This window comes from Drosophila erecta, unplaced genomic scaffold, assembly GCF_003286155.1.
Source record: "Drosophila erecta strain 14021-0224.00,06,07 unplaced genomic scaffold, DereRS2 tig00000000-arrow-pilon, whole genome shotgun sequence".
Classification (NCBI taxonomy): domain Eukaryota; kingdom Metazoa; phylum Arthropoda; class Insecta; order Diptera; family Drosophilidae; genus Drosophila; species Drosophila erecta.
In genome coordinates, this window is record NW_020825194.1 from 101,903 (window position 1) to 119,344 (window position 17,442).

Consider the following 17,442-nt stretch of genomic DNA (forward strand, 5'->3'; position numbering starts at 1 on the left):
CGTGGCAAGATTAATTGTGGCCGGCTGTCGTACATTACATTGCGTATACGCCGTGTACATGTGTAAATAGGCAATGGTGCTAGGGATTGCAGGGTGTCCTTGCGCGACTGCTTTTTTGGTCATCATATTTAATTCAAGCATAAATTTTTGCACGCATATAAAAAAGGACGCGGGAATAATACATTTCGGTTAATTTATGTTGGGCGGATGTGGTGGTCATGAAAAATAACCCAGGCTGGACGCAAACCAATGAGCCACAAACGACCGTGACTGCGTTTGTTACTGCTGATGATGATGACGTGGAAACGAGAGCGGGAGAAACGGTAGCGGCTTTTGTCTCGTCACCCTTTTGACCCTGTCGAGGAACTGGCACCAGCCGCATTTGGCATCCTTTTGTTATTAAAATGTTAGTGGTAATTACGATGTGCTTGGGAAAGAGGGCTATTGTGGTAGGATAAGTTCCACCTGTTCGACTTCGTTTCGCACCCAGATCAACCGCAATGTTGGCTAATTTGAACACCACAAATACAAATCTGTTCGGGCAAAAGCTATAATGTGGAAGGCAACATCCACTGTCCCGAGCACATTTAAATATGTACACCGATCTTTTTTTTTTTCATTTAGGACATAAATATATTTCTTAAAAAGTATTTTACTTTACGTCCTATGGAGACGGTAGATACATTCCAGATACAGTTCCTAGCCAAAATATGGGGTACATAGTGAAGGAAATAATTTTAAATTAAATTTTGGCGATTGAGAACTTTTGGCCAGTAGAATATATTATTTGCTGATAATTTACTATTTACTTGCTGACTGATCGATATTTCCCGCGCTCAGCCTAAGATTGAAAATCGTATGGAATTACTGAAATCCTAGTTAAGCTATTTTCACAAATACAAAATTCGCAAAGCTTTCTTTCCCACCGAAAACAAAGTAAGAGAACAAACAAAGTTTAGTGTTTTCATTGTTTAATTTAATTTAAATCAATTTAAATTTTAAACTAATAAACCAGACCACCCAATAAACCTTTCTAAAATTTGACATAGACAAGTTTGAAAAGCAGAGCAGCAGCTTCCGTATTCGCATTATCCAAAGTAGCTCCCGAATCAATTTTCAAGAGAGACTTGGACTCAGTCCCTCACCCTAAATCTTGCCAAAACAGTTTGGTCAAAATGTAAGCCACACGCTGACACACTCAAACATTTAAATCGGTTACCCAAATAATTAGCGCATTGTATGTAATCGAAAAAATGTTGAGCAACGAACTTTATGTCTTAGTCGTGGTACTTCTATTCCGCCTAGACATCCGATGCCCCAGCCACATGCTGTTGCAGCAATTGTAAAATGTTTGATTTGTGCTCATTTAATTTGGCGCAATAGACGTGTACTACGAGTTTGCCAATAGCAACTGCGGAATGAAACCACAAGTCTAACAAATCCCATTCCCTCTCTGATTGCGATAAGATGGCCTGGCCAAAAGCGAAACCTCCGGCCACTTTGCACCATGTACCCACCTGAACGCGTTGTCGATATATCAAGTACTGTGGTTACCTTCAATTGGACGTCATGATTGACGACTGATGAATTTAGTGAGTCTGGGCCTAGAATGCGATCAATAAAAGGCGAATGGCAGTGGGTGATGGCAGCGCTAGTGGCGCATCATCCCCATGGAGGCAGCCATGTTCATGTTCAATTAGTGAAACGGTATTGCACTTTGTTCGTATAAAATGCCTGCGAGTCTAATTAATTACTACACGATGCTAAGACCAGCTGCATTTGTGCCAAGCCCGATTGGGTCAGTGCTGAATCCGTTGCTGTCATCTTGCCGAACCTTAATTTCAATAGCTGCTTGGAGCACAGCAACATGATTTGGACATGTCCATTGACTGTCTGCCGCTTGTCAGTAATTATACACCAAAAGAATTTGAACAGCTCATGGCCGATAAAATGTTGAAATTATTAATTTCATTTCATTAATTTATGTGGGCCAAAAATTCCGGATCCAAAACTGTAAGAAACATGGGAAAAATACCGGGGTTGAAGAAACTAATTAAACCCAATGTTTATAAATTAGTTCGTCAATTTTAATTTTGTATAGATCGAATAAGATCTGTCAAAAATAATAATTATTATTATAAATATTAATTTATTAAGATTAATTTTCTTGAGGGGAAATTCACGCAAGTACCTATATGCAAAGACCGAACCAATCGTATCCCTAACTCCGGAATATTTATACAACAGACAGTTCCTAAATGTGTAAGGAAACTGTGGATATATAAAAAGGTCTGTAAGTGCAGCCATTGTTGGTGTCCGCGTGCATTGTGTCCGTATGCAACAAAAATCTCTGCGCTCATTGCACACAGAACGTCATTCGGATGCAACCCCTTCGTAGCGTCTTGTAATATCGCACCTCAAGCTATCACTGATGGCTGGCAAGGAGATTTCATTGTCCTACTCGCAACAACTTTAGATATTTATTTCCAGCAGCGTATAGTCTTGCGCTTTAACGTGTTATTACCCGTTGAAGTGACATTGACAATACTGGCAATTGGGAAACTAATAATTCAGCAATTGCTGTAAAATGTTCATTTGCGCCAAACAAGGCAATCAAATCAGTTCCACTATAAACTATAATTTCGAGAGCTTTTTTTACATTCTTCTTCGTCTTCTCGAAATTTTAAACTGAATTTGCGCCTTGTATTGGTTGGCTAGTAACTTCTATTGCTAGTTAGATTAAGACAACCAAAAATTTCACAACTTAAAAATTATTTAACTTATAAAAAGTGACTGAAGCCGAAAAGATATATAATAAATTTGTATTTCAATAAATACAAATTTTTTAGAATAGAAACAGCTATTGTTTTAGAGAAGAAAAATTATATTATTATTTAAATTCTTATCATGAAAATGGCCAGAAAGTCAAAATTCAGATACATAATTATTAACTACTATCAGCTTAGCCAAAAACTTATATACAAAATTCCCTTATTCAACAATTTTCACACATCGAACCCTTAGTAGTAGGGAAATTAAATACTTCAAGTATTCCGTGTTCTTATAGCGGTAATTTTCAAGTTAAGGAAAGCATAAAACAATTAAGATTCAATTTGAAAGTTTTTCAGACTGCACATTTCCCTTAGAGTTTTCATTCAATCAAAACATCAGCTGAGAAGCCAAGAAGCCGCCAGCCAGAACGGATATAGCCGCATAGTCATGTCCATGTCCGTGCCCTGGCTAAATCCATTTGTCCAAAAAGCATTACAGGATTTAATTTAAAAGTTTGCTACACTTTCCCAAATGAAACAGCTGCGGAAAAGAAGAAGAGTGCGGGGAGATGAGCAATTAAAGCACATGCAGCAAATGAAGATTTTTAACTCAATATAGAAAACGACTCGGTGAATGAGTTGAAGCTGAGTAAATTGCTCTGAGATTGATGTCCTATTTCTATACTCTATTTATGTGAAGAAATGTTATATTGCTCTGATTTCTTAGCACACACACTAAAAGATCATAATTATATGCTTATAAGATTGTTATGGTCTACCTATTCCAAGCAAATTCAATCCTTGCTAATCCAGAAATGCATTTTTTTTAAATTTGAGTGCAGATGGAGAACATACTGCAGCTGATGCAGCAGTGCTGCAACTGTAAAAAGTTTGTGGGAAAGAGCACATTAATTAGAAGCTGCCACGCTCGGCAGACACGCGTCCAGGTGCCTAAAAAGTTGCCAACGTGCAACATGTTCAGGAGGGAGGGATCCAGAAAAGTTTTCGGCTTGTGTTGCCTTTGAGTTTGACTTGAAGTTAAAGTTGCTTTTTATATACACATACTTACACTAAACAAAAGGGATTGTTATTTGGTCAGTTGAAGATTCTGAAAGGATAACATGAGAAATGCTTATAATAGATACCAGTTTCTACAACATTTTATATCCATTTTATTAAATTAATTTTCTTAAAATTGTATTAGGGGCTATAATTAACACATTAAAAACTCATTTGATAGTAATCAATTTGATGGCAATAAAGAGAGATTTTTAATTGAATAGTTATGCAATCTGTAATAAGTATAAAACACTTTAGTACAGAATAATTTAATTCTCTTAGTGCGCAGAAAGCTCCTTTTAATTAGGACCCTGCGTTAAAGCAGCGCAAGAAGGGAAGAATTGGATGTGGCCCGTTGCAAAGCGTTTCAGGCAAATCGGCGGAATATGTACTGCCAGCCAGCATCATTAGCCATCTTTAGTTGTTAACTTTTAAACGTAACATTTAATTTTCGCTAAAAGGCTCTGCGCGAAAAAAAATGCAAATCATACGTATACAGAGACATCTCTGTGAAAGGTGAGAAAAGGTAAAGTGAGAGCAGGGGGTCGGTACCGTTATAAATAACGTAATCTTCACGCACGTAATTCAAATGTGGAGAATGGGCGTGTCTCGGTTGCGTCTCATTTAGCGCACGTAACCAAATAATGACCGAAATGATGGTCCCCGCTGATGGGCTAAGCGGCGTATACAAATGGAGGGCAGTGGAAGGGAAGTAAACTGCGTGCGTTTTGTAAATAAAATAAAATATAACGTAACGAAGCGAAATGTTTTATCAACGTGCCGGAGCGCACTAAAGAGTAACTACACTGACCACAACGATCGCGAATGAACAATATAAAGAACATATATGTACATCTGGTGTATAGAAAGTGGCCTACTTTCTGACAATTATTTTTTTACAACTTTCGATTTAGTTAAGCTCAAAACTTAAAATACTTGGTATTTACGTTTGTATAAAATTATTGCAATTATACTGTGACGACATTTCTCCGAGTGCAGCTGCGTACTCGCCCGCCCCTAGTTTGAACCATTGACAGATGGCCCGCTGACCAAAGTGGCGGCTGCGGTGTGCGCTGGCTATCTGTGGATCCAAGCCTTGTCTCCCTGCTGATTATCGCTTCTGGTCCATGTGATACTTGTTTTTGTAATTGCTTTGCTTTGTCGTAAATGGAGAGCGAAACAGGAAGATAGATTGCAATTGCTACAGGCCATTACCAGGATGAAAAGAGAAGGGAGGCCGTACAAAATTCTTGTCATTAAATTAAAAATAAACGACAATATTTTATGCGCCTATAAATATGCAACAAAGCACAACACGCTTGTTTTGCAACCGGAAAGTGAGCAGCTGTTGTTATTTATTTATGCGATTCCTGGCAGAAGTTAGGTGGTTTAATGTCTTCTTTACGAAGGCCTTTGGATCTAAGTTGCCTTACGCTCAGGTGTGTGTCCGGAAAAAAGGTGGAAAAGGGTAGAAGTTCTCTAAGCCGGACATAGAAGAATTTATACTGGTATAGCGTCCTAGAAGGTCGTAAATTATGATTAGAAATTGACATCTTGAAAATCCATCAAGCTGTTTTTATAGTACAATAATATTTCAAAGGTAGTCTGCGAAATCTTAAGCCAATTAGCCCCAGCGCCATTTGGAAATATATTTCATAAATATTGTTTTATAATTCTTGTTGCTTTTATTTCGTTGAATTTCGTTTCGCATAGTCAGCATATGAAAAGAAACAAACATTTATTTTCCTCCGGCAGTTTTAAATGTATTTTTGGAATGCACTTTTTTAGATCAAAAATACGTCTTTAATTATGAAAGCAATACCCTTGCCCTACACGATGAATCACAAGCAGTGTCCTCAGTTTTTAAAAATCAGACACAAAAATCCAAAACTTGAATATATTTTTCAAGGGCTTGTACAGTTTAGTTTTAAGCCTACCACGTTGCCATCAGAATTATCAGCTGCTATCTCGAGTTTAGTGTGCTGAAAGGGCTTCTCTTCCGGCTCTAATTCCCGCCGCGATTCCTTGGACTCGTTCCATGGTTGGGTCACGGCAGTCCCCCAGATCAAAAAGATCACGTTGCCGGCAAACAGAACGCCAGCAGCCAGGCTAAAGACTACCTGCCACTGGCTCCGTTGACCGGGGTCCGTTACTAAAACGCCCACCACAAGGGGCGTCAGCAGGGCCATCAAATTGGTGAAGCTGCTCATGAGGCCGGCCAGGATCCCGGCGTGGTTTGGTGATAAATCAATCGTATTCAGCTCGCTCCCAATAGTGGCTGCACTGCTGACACCCACACTAAGGGTTACCAAAACCAGGACCAAGGTCTTTTGCTCTTCCCCCACAAAAACGAGCGAAAGCATTATGGTGGCCGGCGCCCAAAGAGCGATGCTCGTGTAGGTCTTTCTCAACGTTGTCAAGCTCATCCACTTCTTTCGCAGCAGTACATCTGCAATGATCAAGTAAACATAGCACATTACCCACATGAGCAGGAAGGGAAGAGCCGAAAAAACCGCATTGCTTTTCATATCGAGTTTCAAGACGCCGCTCAAGTATGTAGGTAACTCGGTTTGCATAGTGGTCAATCCCCAGCTGTCAGCACAACGGGCACAGAGAAGGGCGTAGACTGGAACAGAGGTGAAAATGCCCTTCCAGGGAATTTCCATTTTTTTAGGCTCCTTCCTCTCCGAGCGCTGGATATCCCCCACAATATACGCCTTCTCCGCCTCCCCTATGAACCGAGCCTCACTTGCCTTATTGGCTCCCAGAAGCAGCCAAAGACCACACCAAATCAGGCCCAAGCCGGCCGCCGAGTAGCTGATCCCAGGCCACCCCAGCGATGAACTGGCTATCATACCCGCCCCATACATGGCTAATACATTGCCGCAATCAAAGCCAGTGTATGCAAACGCTCCCAGACGCGTTCGCTCCGCCGTGGGACACCAGTTAGCCAAGTGCTGGTGGATGCAGGGCCATGTCACCTGGCAAAGCCCCTGCAGCAGGCGAATCGCACAGTACGCCTTCCAACCGGCTGCATAGACCCCGTAGGTTGTGAGAGCGCTAAGTAGGGATGATCCCAGCGTGCCCCAGAAGAGGACCGCCTTTGAGCCAAAGCGCTTGCACAGATAACCAGCTGGGAATTGGGCCAGAGCGCAGCCCCAGTAGTAGCTCGACAGGATGTACGACTTCTTCTCCTCCGACCAGTTGTAGTGCTAAAGTGGGTGGGTGGGGAAACTGGTGAGCTTTGTGCTTGGCGCTAACTTTTCGCTTACCCACGGGCGGGTCGCTATTGTTCGATGTAGTTCCGTTGGTCATCGCCACCACTGCCACGCTTACGTTTAGCTGTAGGACTGTGTTCGCCGCGAGTCCATAGAAGAGCAGACCTGCCTGCAGGTGTCGCAACCCCAAGCGTGGCACTGTCAAATAAAGTATAATATGTGAGACTTGCGTGACATATTTTATTTAATGTTACCCTTCTTAGGAATCTCCTCCATGTCATCCATTTTTTTGTTTAAAATACAGCTGGATTTGAGGTTTACTGGCACCCTCTGTAAAACGATAATTAAATAGTTTCTTTTAGTTTCAAGGTATATAAACAATATGAATTTTTAATTAAATAATAAATAAAACAAATTAATAATAGTAAATTAAATAAAACGATTATTGTCCAAAAGGTGTTATTTGTAATAATATAAAGCTCATATGTGTAATCATATTGATAGGAATGCAACCAACGTAACCTAGATGTTCCTTTTGTATCTGCCAAATCTCGCCATTTTACCAATTTAAGTTGCAAGGGAGTTGCCAACATACATATGTATGTATGTACACATGAATTTACTGTTGCACTTCGTCTGCGCAAATACGCATAGCATCCCCCTCATCTCCCGCTGGCCGGATATTGCTTCCATGAAATTCCCTTGTTTGTTATTTTAGATATTTTTCGGGTTTGTTATTTTTCAGATTTTTTGCTGTCTGCGTTCCTGTTGTTTGGCAATCTGCCTGAGCTCAAGTCTCGTTTTCAGTTAGTGTGCAAATTTCCTCAATAATACGCAAGGAAAGCAAATACAAACGTAAAAAATAAAAGGCGAAAAAGTGAATTTAAATCTCGGCATTTACAATTGTATCAGCGCAGCTAACAAGATACTATTCGGACCCACCTAGTTACACTCGCACTCTCTTTTCAATTGTTCCAATAGTTGGCTACGTGTGGACGACTGCCAATAGTCTGATTTCCACCTACAATCTCTATAATCACCTCTCTCAAAATAAGAGCAATTATATAGTTTTTACATTGGAAGAATCCGACACCTCATTTAAACTACTTTATAAAAAATAAACAATTTTAAATTCAAGGTGTTAATATATAAAAAAAGCCTTGAATCTACATATGTAGCTATATATAACATAAAATGTTTATATTGAAATTTAAATATACGGAAAATTTTTTAGCTTATCTTGCATTATATGTTGTATAAATTATTACAGTTGCATATACATAAGTGACATTATTTTCGCGACCTCTACGACATTCTTATGAACAGAACATACGCTTAGTAAGCTTATTTTTATCTTTAATTTTTAAATAAGTATAAATACCTTTTATAAGCATAAGAATTTACTTTACTTTATAAGAATTTTTACTCAATAAAAAACATTGTATAGTTATTGTTATTAAATAACAATATAACAAACAAACGCTTTTCTAAATTTCCCAAAAAAAAATAAATATGCACAAGAAATATGCTAATTTTGAATGCACTTGTTACGTCCTATGGGAAATAGTGGTTGTACATTCTATTTATAATTATTCACATGTACGTACATATGTATGTAGATCATATGCATGGATATGTATACGTACATATATACGAAATTGACGGTTTAAACAAAGCCATGGAAAACATTTATAAATAATTTTGACCCGTTTATCACTTCAACTATGTATGTAGATTTTATATCACACATACATATGTATATAAATATATGTATGTACAATTTTATTATCAATAACGCGCTGGCCTAATGATAAAATGGGTAAAAATTTTATTTTTTGATACATATTTTCTTTTTTGAGTGAATCATACCTCATTTTAGTTAAATTTATAAATATTTAAATTATTTAATTATTTTATAATGTGAGCCATAGTTCACAAGCAGACTTGTATAAAAAATCTTTAAGCACGTGTTCTTTATGAGGTATTTTGTAGGAAAATTACATCAATCCTTTAGCATAGTGATAGCCAAGTAATAAAATAGTTAAAAAATTTATATTTTCTTTTTTGAGTGAGTCATACCTCATTTTAGTTAAATCGAAAAATATTTTAATTATTCGATTCGTTCACACACAAAAAAGACTCGTATAAAAAATCTTGAAGCAAGAGTTCTTTATAAGCTATCTATTTAATAGGAAAATGAAATCGATCTTTTAGTAAGCAATGTCTTGTTTATGCGCCAGATAAGCAAAAAGTGATATTCCCCCTTTGATTTTGTGCGTAACGGGTACAATCAATTCAATGCGTTTGGTGTCGCAGTGTGCCTATGTATATATGTATGTACATATGTATTTAGATTTGATCTTGTGCTCGTGATCCACGTTCTTTCGGGACCATTGTGCAAATATTTGCAAACTGAAATGTTTTGCTAAAATTTAGCGAATTACTGAAAGCCTGACAGCCTTCAACCCCTTTATCAAGTGGTGGTGCCTTTGGGTGTCTGCTCTTAGTCGCGTTTAATTCAATAAAATCACATTTTATTGACGGGTTTCATTCATTTTAAATAAAATGTGCAGCATTTCATTTGCGGGAATACCTATGTATGTATGTATGTACGATACCCGACCACATTGTTGCACTTGGTATAAATATATCGGGTATTCACTTGTTAACCGAACCTTTTTATTGTTGTGTACTTTGGTTATTCTATTAATATCTGATTTTAATTGGGTTTTGTTTTGCTATGTTGTCCGACCCGTTTTCCGCGTGCCGCGTGGTGTTGGCTCTTTTGCTTCGATATCTGTTTCTATTTCTATTTCTATTTAGCTTCTTCACTTGCGATCGCGGGTGCTTAGCTCGAACGACGAACTGCTCACGACTCCCGCTGGCGTTTGTTGCTCACTGTATTCGTCCGACTGCTTTTGTAATTGCTCGACGCTCTGCGGCAAGTGAGAGCTATCGCATGTGGAAAATCGACTCGATAAGCTCTTCTGCGGCCAGCAGCAACACTTTTTTGTACTGGCTTCCGTTGTTTTCTATCCAATACATTAAAGAACTAATTTAAGTAGTACAGCATACATATATTGGTCACCTGAAGAGGTGTTTAATAACATTAATACTTTAATAAAAATTGAAAAAAGCAGATTGTGTAAAGTTTAGACTGCCAGGAAAGCTTAGGCCAATCATTTTCTTATCTGAATTAGATATATGTATTAACTTTTTTATATTTTTGTTTTTAAGGTGCTTAGAATAGTTCTGAATACTAATTAATAAATTTAACAATTTTTATGAATGTTTACTTTAAAAGAGAACAGTATTTCATCATCCGTTAAAGTCGTTAAAAAATGTCGAGTTTAATTTCTAAGAAAAGAGAATCACTGTCCAAAATATTTGCCAAGGTTAGAGTCTCGGCTAAAATTCGGGGTCGTATACTTCATCTGTTGGTACATTTTTGCTGCAATCAGTAAACCATAACGGTAGAAGCAATAATATTAGTTCTTACCAAAGAAGTTCACTCGATCAAATGTAGAATTCAAAATTTAAAGGCGCCACTAACGGTTAACAGCGAGCGGGTAAGCCGTGAGTAGAGAGGATTAGAGCAGAAGACACTAACGCCTGCCAACATCGGCAGTCACCAAAAACGCAATCGATATATCGATCGGTCCAGCTCGATCGATGTTTCCCCATCTCTAGCCACTGTACGATCCAGCGGAAAGAGAGCGGCTCGAGTTAAACATTTGATCGTAGCGGTAAATTGCACTAAGAAATTGTATTTAATACATATTCTGCGGCCGACAATAAACATTAGCGCGTGTGATCTGCTCCAAGAGCTAAACGGAATAACTAAAACTGCGTTTTGCTTGTCCGGACTACCTACGAACAAGGCGAAAGGGAAGTGCGCGAACAAAGCTCTTGCCGCCAAACGCGCAGCTGACGAATTCGACGAACTAAACGTGCGCAATTATCACCCGGTAATAGTCGGATTTTGCGTTCTAGGTCTCTGGGAATGGAAAAGTCGCCTGTTCACCCAGTTTCAATTTAACATTCGGTTACTATTTCCTTTTGTTCCCTGTTTCGGTCCCATCCCGTTAGTTTTAGCTTTTCGTGTCTCTCCTTGTCCTTCGTCGTGAGCAACGCGTAGACTTCGTGTTTTTGTTCCTTGTGCCGCGACACTGCGGCGGTGCAGCTTCTTTTGGTGGTGCGATCACCAGGTCTGCGAAGAAACGACGATTGGGGAGGTTCACCCGGTGGGTGCAGCAGAAAAGCCAAACAAAATCACGCGGACCTCTTTGGTGGTTGTGTGTGTTTGTAAAGAAAGTAGTGCAGTGGTTGCCAGCTATGAGAAATTGCATAAAATATGTAACTGCAATATAACGACGGGCATATGTATACCTTAACACAAAATTCTTGCAATAAAAGTGGTGGAAATCTGAGAAAGTGTGGTCCATTTGTTCATAAATGTATTAATTTGTCATTGTTAAATTTATTTTATTGCATTTAAATCTTTTGCTATTTCCAATAAAAAGCTGTAATTGCCGTTTTTGACAAACAATATACAAATGGAAAGAGGCATCACACTAAAGTAGTGATGAGATTCCAAGTGATTTTGTTTGCCGACGAATTTAATTTAAAGTGTATTTTAATTGGTTACGTCTTTTCCAGTGACTAAATTATCAAAGTGTACAAATTAAACAACATCAACAAAAATCATCAAAGTCAAGAGAGCAAGCTTCTTCATCCTGCTCGCCGATTTGTAAGTCATTTTTATTTTACTTAGTCTTTAGTTTTAACTCTCTATTAATACATTTTCCCATTACTGCTTAACACTCTGGTCCGCCTGATCCGAAATTCGATTTATGCTCTTTTTACCTGCATCCCACACACTCCGTTAATCTCTCTGTCCCTCAATCTCGCTGTTTCGGTCTTGCACTTATTGTTCGGGATTGCTCTTTGTTGCTTACATTTTTTGACTACCTTAAAGAAAATTCTTTTCTTTATGGTATTTTGTTTTGAGTATTTTGTTTTCCATCTCAGTTTCTTTCATTAAGAAAATAGCTGGCTAGGGTCTGCACAAACTTTTAAAAATAATAGCTTTCCTATGTAGGTTAAATTAATGATCAAATTTTTGAATGTGAAGTTATTAATTTTTTCACTTAAAAAATGTGTTTTTTTTTGTTTATAGACTGTTCTTTTATAAAGAACTATTTGGAACCCAAACAATTCATTTTCGACTTATACAGAATTTTCGTATGAAATTAGGAAATAAAAATGTTGTGTTTACTTTAGTGAAAATCTATATGCATATCATTAATTGTTTATTTCACTGTACTGTTCTTCGATCTTTTTATTTTTCCTTTTTATTTGGTCAACTGTGATTACTGATCGTTACCTCTTTCGCATAATTTCGCTGACTAATTGGCATGCTCAATGTAATTTTAATAATTTGTTAAACAGCTATATTCTTAAACCCATGCCGTCACTTTTCGAGCCTCCTCTGCTTCGTTGCGCTTTTCAACACATTTTCTTATGGGGTGACTGTTCCTTTAACGCACTTCAATCATTTTATACCTTGGAGTAATTTAAATCAATCGGCAAATGCATTATTGTTTTTAAAACTGTTTCTTTTCTGGGATGATTTCTTGCGAAAATGTAGTTGTGTGATTGCAACTGTTTGTAAAAAGCTAAATAGGTATAACGAGGGCATGTTTTGTTCGCAATTTTCTTGTTTACCACACACTCACTTGCACTCGAACAGCACTCTGCGAGTCTTGTTCATTTTGAAATCAGAGTTAAGGGGAATATACACATGGATCCAGTAACCAGTGTCGTACAACTAGCGCCGTTATTTTAGACCCAAACGACTCAGTTAAAAAGTGTTCGTAGGGGAAAAGCTGGTAGCAATGATACGGCTGGGCGTCAGGGGATGTGCAGGGTGGTCGACGCCAAGACGAGCGTAATTTGCAAACAAAAAGCCATTAAAATATCAAATTAGCGTCTGGCTGTAGCTGCGAGTGCTGGGTTTAGTAGAAGTCTCCAGTTCTCTTCGATGCCAGTTTGCCCCTGCCGCGCCTCTCTTCCGCCATCGTCCTCCGTCAGCTATCTTCCCTGCTCCTGACATTTGTTTGCTCAAAATCGAAAGAAAGTGAAATGTAGCGTCCGCATGCGCTTCAGTCACCAATTTGTTAAACAACAATTTGTCAGTCCAGCACTCATTGCCACCCGCCTGCCACCTACTGCTCTCCGTTATATTTTTCTATATCACTGGAAGAAATAATTGATCAGGAGGCATTGTTGTGTTTTGTACGGATTAAAGACCGAAGGAAGTGAGTATCTGACGGTGTATTGCAGTATTATTATTACAGCTGGAAAAACAGTAAAAATCAGCATAGGTGGACTAACAAAAAAAAACAAAAAAAAACTAAATCAAAATGTATTTTTTCATGAACATAGTTATCAGGCAGTATATTTTAGTTTCTAGTTTCGCTTATCAGTCATTAACAGAAGTGAGTTCTTGCCCGCCACAGAAGTCTCATTTGTTTCTTTTAGATAACCGAATTTACACGCCACATTAAAATCCATTAGTTTCACTGCCAAGGCTGAATGCATGCCAAAAAAATCTATTAAAACAAAACAGAAGCAAAAGCTGAAACACGTTTTACCTGTACTGCAATTCAAACTGAGTCACTGGGTTGAAAGAACTTCGCTGGGGATGAAGCAAGCACAAAATGGTTACAAAAGCCAAAACAGCAGCAATCAAATCATCAAGGGAAAATTTATGACGGTCACTCAGACCCCTTGCAAACTGCGCCGAGAATAAAGCCGTACTGGAAGCTATCTCGATCAATGATTCGGATCGTTCTGGCAGACAAAGACAGAAACTTCTCCACGCTCCAAGTTTGGAAAGTCTGCCGTCTCCCTTTGTCGCAAGCGATACGTTCTGGGGCCACGCTTGCGCGTTTCGCCCTGGGTTTCGATTCGTTTTCGGTCTTGGGCTTGCGTTGTTGTACGCGTACCCTTCCCTACTCGTATTTTTGCCCAAACGCGTTTCATAAATTATCAAGTTGAATGCCCAGTTTCGAAATTTCAACAGGCCTGACCTTGAGCACAAATTTTCGGAGCTTCGGGTCCCGCTCTCTTGCTTTTAAGTGTTTGCGATTGTATCTGTATTCACATGGTTTTGCTACCCGCTCTTCGCATCGGGTATACCAAACTGATGGCTAACTTCGTAATATATTCATTTACAAGCTAGGACTTTATTTTCATTTTAAAACTAAAACGACGTACCCTCTCAATTGTCAACCCCCTAAACGGCATAGTTAGGTATATAGTTAACTTAGTTTGTAAGTCATTTTAAAGTAGTTTTGCTAATAATGGGGTATCTAATAGTCGGTTGAATCAAGAGTACTTTTTGCCCCCTTTTCGAGTTCTTTCAGCAAAAATCTTTGGTAGTTATTCAATGTGTGTTTTTCTCCAATCTGTGCTCTCATGTGTTGCGATGACTACTGCTGTCCCCATACTTTGGGATCTCTCAGTGTTTCACTCTGTTGATTATGGCCAATGGCTGCCTACAAATTAACTAACGCACATGCGTAACCCAAAAGAGAGCGGAGTTGGTCTGCTTCAAATGATTAATGATGCTCATTTTTTTCCAACTTGGCTCTCAGAAAAACGCGAAGAAAACGTGCGTGTGTCAAGTAACTTAAACCGGTTGGAGCCCTTGACTTCTCAATTCAAATAGTAAGATAAACTCACACTAGTGGGAAGGTCAAGTTAATTGGGATTGATGGAATGGGTCTTACCATTAAAAGTCCGGCAATATCAAAACTATATTTAGGTGAAAACAAATAAGAGATTTAATTATGTCTGGCAAAAATATTTTCATTGATTTTCCAGACGAAACTCGTAAAACATGAAAGACCATTCAACGCACACGTTTAGAAATTTTATGGAAAAAATCTGTGGATCCCAAAATCATCCTCATTTTCGAGTATTATATTGGGCGAGACCCAAACACAAATGTTTATTGATATTTAGTGTGATGGATTAGTTTATTTGGTTTAGTTCTCGACCCCATTTGAGGGCAGGATAAGTGGTAATGCGTCCATTCGTTAAGGTGTTGATGTGCATGCAAATGAACATGGCCCGTGAGTATCTGTGATTCGGGCTGTCATATTACGGAGCATATGTGGCATTTGTGCGGCATGCATCATTGAGAAGATTTGCCGCATAATAGACCGCTCAAACGACCCACAAACCGACGAACACATCAATTTGCTCGGTGCTCACTCATACTTTATCATCGCAGGGAAAGTCCCAAGAGAAAAGTTGGTGGTAATTACACTACAAAAATGAATTGGTTTCACATTATATATATATATATATATATATTGTAACCACTTATGGGTTCTTATATTTCTAAGTGTAAAATGTTATTTTTTATCGGACTTGCACGTATGTGTCAAATTCAAGCTTGACAAGTTAAATACCTCACACGATTTCTGGATGGATAAGTGTGATAGTGTGTAACTGTCTGCGAGTGTTTGCGTTTGATTGATAAGAAATTTGGTCAGTCTCATTATTTGCCGGATTTACAATTGAGGTTATGGGGTTGAATCGTACGGGTGCAATTTCCTGATTTTCTGATATTGCGAAATTGACAGTGGAAGACAGATTACAGATTTTAAACAACGTTCTATTCAGTCTAGAATTTGTTGACAAAATTATGCACGACAAAAATTAAAACGGACAGTAAACGGTTGTCAACAGAAAATATTCAAATTTATTATACATATTTACAAAAGTTCCATGCGCTTGCAGTTTTTTGGTCTGGTGTTTTCTTTATTGGCTTACCCTCACTATATATGTATGTACATATATATTTCTGTTTGTCCCTAAAAACAGTTTTATAGCCCAACTTTCCATTTCCACCCCATGCACAATCTCTGGATCCATTTTTGTTTTTGGCTGTCTGATGTTTTCGTAGCCTGTTCGTTCTGTACTATCGTGGGTGTGCGCTATTTTAAAATGTTTTGTAAACATTAATACAATAATTTTATTTGCCATCTTCATAATAAAGAAAAATTCTATTAATATATTTACGCTGTACCATAGATAATTCGTTTCTATACAATCAATGCTAAGTTAATTTTTGCATTAAAAAGCAAACCAATCCTCATTTTCACCTACTTAACCTTCCTATTTCTGTGCCTTTTCTATGCATATATCCACCTTTACTTTCTTTTCTCGTGCAAGCTTATCCAAGATCATACCTTGCATTATCAATGTATATGTGTACAAATGAAACACCGCTCCAGAACTTTCAATATATATTTATATACATGATTTTTGTCTCATATGGGAAATGTTCTGTTCTCTTTCGATTCTTACAGGCGCTTGTACGTTCCCCCTTCTACTAGTTCAGCTACTGCTACTAGCACCACCAAACCAACGCCACCATCCAACAGCACCATCTTCGCGAACGTGTGCCGTGTACAGTGTCAAATTCTCTCGACTTAGTCAAGTCACCCACAGCAAAATCAAGAAAGTGCATAGAATGTATTGTTTAATAAATTCGTGTGCATATATGTTTGAAAAATGATCAAAAAGATATAAAATCTTTTTGTTGACATCCGATGAGATAGGATTTAATCCCTGAGCCTTAGGTGAATGTCAAATGCAAATTTATTAGAGTGCTCTGACCAAGAAAATTAATTTCTACGGATATCCTTCAAATCGTCAGCCAATTGCCCGAGTTTAAGTGATTTTGTCTTCCCATAAATTATCAGCGACAGAACTCTTTTAAAAATAACCATATCGGATATAGTATACTTATTTTTAGTAGTTTTAGCTTCCATCTTGTTGGTGGCCTTTTTCGGTTGTCATTCTCTTATGGCTCTAGTTCCGCGCTATAATCATTTTAAATAAACAGAAGGTGCCATCGCTGAAAACGACTCCACATGTGTGGGTTCCTTTAAAGTGGGTGAGTAAATCAGCTGCAAGTCTTATCACATAAATCTATATATACACATATATCTCTGATTTTTCTTTTTTTTTTTGAAGTCTTACTCTAATATCTGCAGTTGGCCTTTAAATCCATTCATACTTTTCTACGTCGACAGTGGCGTAGCCTCTTGAGCTTTTTTGACTGCTGTGACACGTATTAAAGAAATTTTGCGTACTTCATACAGTACGTTTCGTTTTGGACGTGGTACAGGCATTTACTTGTAAAAATAATAAAGTTGCTCCAGAAGATTAATTTCTTTACATATCTTTTTAATTTAGTTATATTATCTGTTCACTTGAGATTGTCTGATACATGAAATTTCTATTTGGTGGTTTCGCAAGTTTTTTATTTATTAGAATCTCAAATTTCGCAGCAGATAATATTTTTCTGTTCA

At 38.0% G+C, this 17,442-nt stretch overlaps 2 protein-coding genes across 7 annotated transcripts in view; one reads left to right on the forward strand and one right to left on the reverse strand.

Moving 5' to 3' along the window:
* Positions 1–5,713: 5,713 nt before the first annotated feature.
* LOC6554621 (putative inorganic phosphate cotransporter) lies at positions 5,714–14,063 on the reverse strand. Of its 4 annotated transcripts, none has more exons than XM_026977723.1 (4): positions 13,705–14,063; positions 7,303–7,378; positions 7,107–7,246; positions 5,714–7,042 (listed from the first exon to the last, which is right to left on the reverse strand). In XM_026977723.1, the coding sequence occupies exons 2-4, from the start codon at positions 7,331–7,333 to the stop codon at positions 5,735–5,737; spliced, it is 1,479 nt and encodes a 492-aa protein (XP_026833524.1). In that variant the 5' UTR covers positions 7,334–7,378; positions 13,705–14,063; the 3' UTR covers positions 5,714–5,734. The 4 variants fall into 4 exon arrangements, with proteins under 4 accessions (XP_026833524.1, XP_001981033.1, XP_026833519.1 ...); XM_001980997.3 differs by lacking the exon at positions 13,705–14,063 and adding an exon at positions 9,724–10,062; XM_026977718.1 differs by lacking the exon at positions 13,705–14,063 and adding an exon at positions 9,642–9,726.
* The window catches only part of LOC6555371 (polypyrimidine tract-binding protein 1), a 156,801-nt gene continuing 150,044 nt past the window's right edge, over positions 10,686–17,442 (forward strand). Inside the window, exons 1-3 of one of the 3 annotated variants that reach the window (XM_026977694.1) lie at positions 10,686–11,292; positions 11,708–11,798; positions 16,435–16,440. The gene's annotated coding sequence lies outside the window, so the exon portion shown is untranslated. The remainder of the gene's footprint in view (positions 11,293–11,707; positions 11,799–16,434; positions 16,441–17,442) is intronic. The other 2 variants (XM_026977697.1, XM_026977689.1) reach the window with 2 other exon arrangements.